General features: G+C 53.5%; 1 protein-coding gene across 1 annotated transcript; it reads left to right on the top strand.

The window, feature by feature from the left end:
- The first annotated feature begins 612 nt into the window (after nt 1-612).
- PSMB8 (proteasome 20S subunit beta 8) lies at nt 613-4,289 on the top strand. Its single transcript, XM_008511507.2, has 6 exons — nt 613-1,420; nt 2,176-2,323; nt 2,481-2,592; nt 3,035-3,164; nt 3,559-3,763; nt 3,963-4,289. Exons 1-6 carry the CDS (start codon nt 1,274-1,276, stop codon nt 4,049-4,051), a joined length of 831 nt encoding a protein of 276 aa, XP_008509729.2. The 5' UTR covers nt 613-1,273; the 3' UTR covers nt 4,052-4,289.
- The last annotated feature ends 150 nt before the right edge of the window (nt 4,290-4,439 follow it).

The raw sequence follows: 4,439 nt of genomic DNA, 5'->3' as shown, positions 1-4,439 counted from the left end.
CTATGGTTTCTCGCATTTTCAGCCCACCAAATGTCTCACAGACCTTTTTAGCACACTTTTCAGGCACTAGGTATCTCCCTCCTTTAGCATCCTCAATGTTTCACAGCCTTAAGTGAGCTATCTTCTTTCTCCCTTAAGGTTTCTGTTGCCTACGGCGGCTCCCTCCTCTTTTCCATCCCCCTTCCACCTCCTACCCCTATCCCCCCATCCCCACCCCTATCCGATGCTCGTTCCCAAGGATAAACCCGAACTGGGACACAGCTTCCTCCACGGCACCAGCAGCTGCAGCTGGGAGCCAGGGCCTTTCTGAGGTCGAAGATGGAGGGCGAGCGCGGCTAGAGGAAGTGCCAGCGCGCACGCTGAGGAGCTCGGCGCGCCTCACCCTTCCCCACCTCGCCCGCCCTGGTCCTTTCCTGCCCGGCTCACTCAGCTCAAAAGTGGCACCTGCCGGGATAATCTCAGCGTAGTGGGCAGGGTTGCTAGTAAATTTCTTCCACTCAGGGGAGGCCTTGGTTTGTGACGTTAACAGTTGCTGGGCAGATTAGGCCAAAACAGGTTGCAACGGTAGGCGGAGTTGAGAGGAGTTAAACTCAGCAGTCCTCCTTCAAGCAAGAATTATGCGAGGGGGTGCGGGCAGAAAGGCAGTTCTTGTGGATGGCTACAGGTTAGGGAGACCGTTGAACCGAGAGAGGCCCTAGGAAGGACCACGTGGAAAGATTCAGAAACCGCGCCCTCTCCTTGGTGCCCCTTCCCCCACACGCCGTGGTTATATTCTACTGCCGATTGCCCCAGGACCCGTGCTCCGTGACCCCATGCACTCCTGTTCCAACCCTACTTTTACAAAATGATGCTCATATGAACACCCCGCACCCCCGACGGGAGACTGCTCCCAGCTTCTTGCGCACTTCCAGCTTTCTGGTTGAGGCTACGCGTTTAGATGATACCGCCCCTACCACTCCGTGTCTGTTCCCAGAGGACGCCCGGCCTCCTCGTGTCTCTCGCTGTAACCTCATTGCCAAGGGGGCTTTGGAAGCCCCTGCCTCTCTTCTTTTTCTTCGGACAGTCTATTACCCACTGTTTCCCCAAACTCCAAGAAGGCGTAGCAGAGAAGTCTGTCCCCAATATGATATCCCTGGTCCCCAGACATCCACTGGTCTCTTCTCGGGAAGGGCAGGGGGATGCGGAAAAAATTCTGGTTCCCTCCCCTTAAGGCTGCGGGCTTTCGCTTTCACTTCCTCCTCCGAGAGAGCCGATCTCTGGGTGCCAGGCGATCATGGCGCTGCTAGAGGTGTGCGGAGCCTCCCCACGGCAGCGGGCAGACTGGGCTCTCCCCGCCGCGGGAAGCGGGCATCGCTCGGTCCCTGGACACTACAGTTTCTCTATGCGATCTCCGGAGCTCGCCCTCCCGCGGGGAATGCAGGTCAGGGTTGTAAGACGACCCCGTGGGAGGCGGGGAGGAGAGCGCAGAGGAATGGAGGGTCTGTCTTGAGAGTGCCCGGAGGTGGGGAAATGCAGAGGGGGCCATCCTTTATTCGAGGAGAGCCACGTCCAGGGCCCCCGAGCTCGGCAGGATGCCACGTGGGAGTCGGAGGCTGACCGCCCGAGGGTGAGGAAGTGCAGATTAGAGCAGAGAGGTGAGCTGGGGGCTCCTGTCGGAAGCCAAGAGAGCTTTCCTGCCTGTTCTCCATCACACACGCATCAGGAAGCCTTTCTCATGGGGCTCTCCTATCGCAGAGGGGCTGTCTTCGAAAACCTGTGAACTTTGGCGTTAGCCTCCCCTCGGCCACTCACTGTTGTGTGTCTTGATCAGCTCACTTTGTCTAGGTCTCCGCCTCTCTTCTGTAAAATGGGGATGCTATTAATAAAATGTGGTTGTGAGGGTTAAATGACCCATGCATGGAAAGAACATTAAAGTCACCCTCAACATTTTTAGCTGTGGTAACATTTATTTTCTTTTATTTCTATTGTGCTGGAAAACGTTGGTGTGGTGTGCCTTGTCTTTTCCTTCTCCCAAGCCATTTCCTTGTAGAGATTAGTTATTAACTGTTCCTTTTATTGACGGTGGGAGAGTTTCTGCATGTCTCCTCACTCCCACTCTTTCTAAAATCCTCTCCTGGAGCCTCCCTGCTTCAGAAATTTTCATGGCCTCCTTCTCTGCCTTTTCTCCCTCATTAGCCCACTGACTTCCTCCAGTCCCTGGGTGGAAATGGAGAAGGGAACGTTCAGATTGAGATGGCCCATGGCACTACCACGCTCGCCTTCAAGTTCCAGCATGGGGTGATTGTGGCGGTGGATTCTCGGGCCTCAGCCGGGAGTTATATTGGTGAGTGTGCATCCCAGCAGGTAGAATCTGGGGAGCTGGGCCCACCGCTCAGCAGGAGCCGGACATCTGCACCAAAGCAGAAGCAGATTTGGCTTTAGGACACACAGGGAGAGCTGTGGGGACATTCCTCCTCTCTCAAAACTCCATCTTCTTCCAGCCACCTTACGGGTGAACAAGGTGATTGAGATTAACCCTTATCTGCTCGGCACCATGTCTGGCTGCGCAGCGGACTGTCAGTACTGGGAGCGTCTGCTGGCCAAGGAGTGCAGGTAGGCGAGGCCTCTCCTCTCCCTTCTAAGCCTGGTGGTCACCCCTGGAACCTGGATCCTCCAGATCACTGCTCCTCACCCTTTCTCCCTGTGCTAACGTAGCATCTTACTGCTAATGCAGTATTTCCTAAAACAGCCTTTTGGTGATAAAAACCTCCCAAATCTCAGCTTGTGCTCCTGCCAATAAGCCAGATAATTTGTCAACCTATTTAGCACTGACTCTATCAGCCATGGTGGAAGAGTATCATTTACTAGGATTTCTTTATATGGTTTAGATACTTTAAATTCCAAATCTTTCCCTGATCCATAGATCCTACAAAACCACTCCTTTCAAATGCTTATCCCTTCAATCATTTCCTGCTCATCCAGTGGGCTGCTCAGAGAGCTAGCCTTCTCCTGCCTCCTCTAAGTCCTCTCCCCACACCGCCCTGTCCTCACCCAGGCTGTACTATCTGCGGAATGGGGAGCGCATCTCTGTGTCCGCAGCCTCCAAACTGCTCTCCAACATGATGTGCCAGTACCGGGGCATGGGCCTCTCCATGGGCAGCATGATCTGTGGCTGGGACAAGAAGGTGAGTGCTCTCCACTCTCCATATTCCCCCACCGTGGGTGAGAGGTCAGTTTCCCCATTGTACACTCCCCCTCACTCCCCTACAAGATGCGTGGCACATAGACGGCTCGGTTATAGAACTGTTCCAACATATCCATGGGCTATTTCTGGGACCAGATATGGACTATTGTTTCATAAGCTTTTCCCTTTTGATAAAATAGCTGATTCCAAGTTTGTTTTTCAGTCCCCCCCCCCCCCCCAAAATTCTATGATTGCTATCAAAGTGTTGTCCTGGCTCAAATGTTCCTGTGGTAATTCTTATTCTTCTGTCCACTTTTTGTGGCTCACACTTGAACCTGTATGTTACCAACAATCCCCTTTCCAATTCCAATCTGGAACCTTCTTGCCTCCTATAGGGTCCTGGACTCTACTATGTGGATGAAAATGGGACTCGGCTCTCAGGAAACATGTTCTCCACTGGTAGTGGGAACTCCTACGCCTACGGGGTCATGGATAGTGGCTATCGGAACAATCTTAGCATTGAAGAGGCCTACGACCTGGGCCGCAGGGCTATTGTTCATGCCACCCACCGAGACAGCTATTCTGGAGGCGTAGTCAATAGTAAGAGACCAATGCTCCCACCACCACGCCCCTGAGTGGGGAAGGGGGGTTTCAGATTGGGATCTCTTCTCAAGGGCATTGAAGTCCCAGTAATGAGGACTTTGAGCGTGTGTGTTGCTGTTTGCCTTCAACATAACATTATTAACAGGAACTTGCTGAAGGGAAAGGTGACTCCATGTTCTTTCTCATTTGTCCACAGTGTACCACATGAAGGAGGATGGTTGGGTGAAGGTGGAAAGTACGGACGTCAGTGACCTGCTGCACCAGTATCGGGAGGCCAGTCACTAACAGTGGTGGCGGCTGGGCTGGCCTCTTCTGGGAAAGCCCACTGACTCAGGGACCTGGGCCAGCTTAGGCCCCAGGAGAAAGAGGGGCCTAACCTGAGCCCAGAGAGAGAGAACCAGGGGCCAGTGGGGGCAGGGCAGAGTTCATCCTTTTGCACGTTCTCTGTTTCATCTCCGCCCACCCCCCCCCCCAACCTCCTGGGTGCCCCATTCAGCGCAATAAAGGAAAACGGTTATAAACACTTCTGTGTTGTAGCTGAGTGTGGTTGGAGCTGTGCTTCTTGAGGGGAAAGGGGCAGGAAATAAAGAGAGGATTTCTTGAGACGAGAGACTCAAACCTCTACCTAACAAATGGAGCCTCACCAAATATTTCTCCTGGGTTTTCCTTCCCC

This window comes from Equus przewalskii, chromosome 19 (genome assembly GCF_037783145.1).
Source record: "Equus przewalskii isolate Varuska chromosome 19, EquPr2, whole genome shotgun sequence".
Taxonomy (NCBI): Eukaryota; Metazoa; Chordata; class Mammalia; order Perissodactyla; family Equidae; genus Equus; species Equus przewalskii.
Note: the sequence above shows the minus strand (reverse complement) of the source record. Positions and strands in the feature narration are given on the sequence as shown.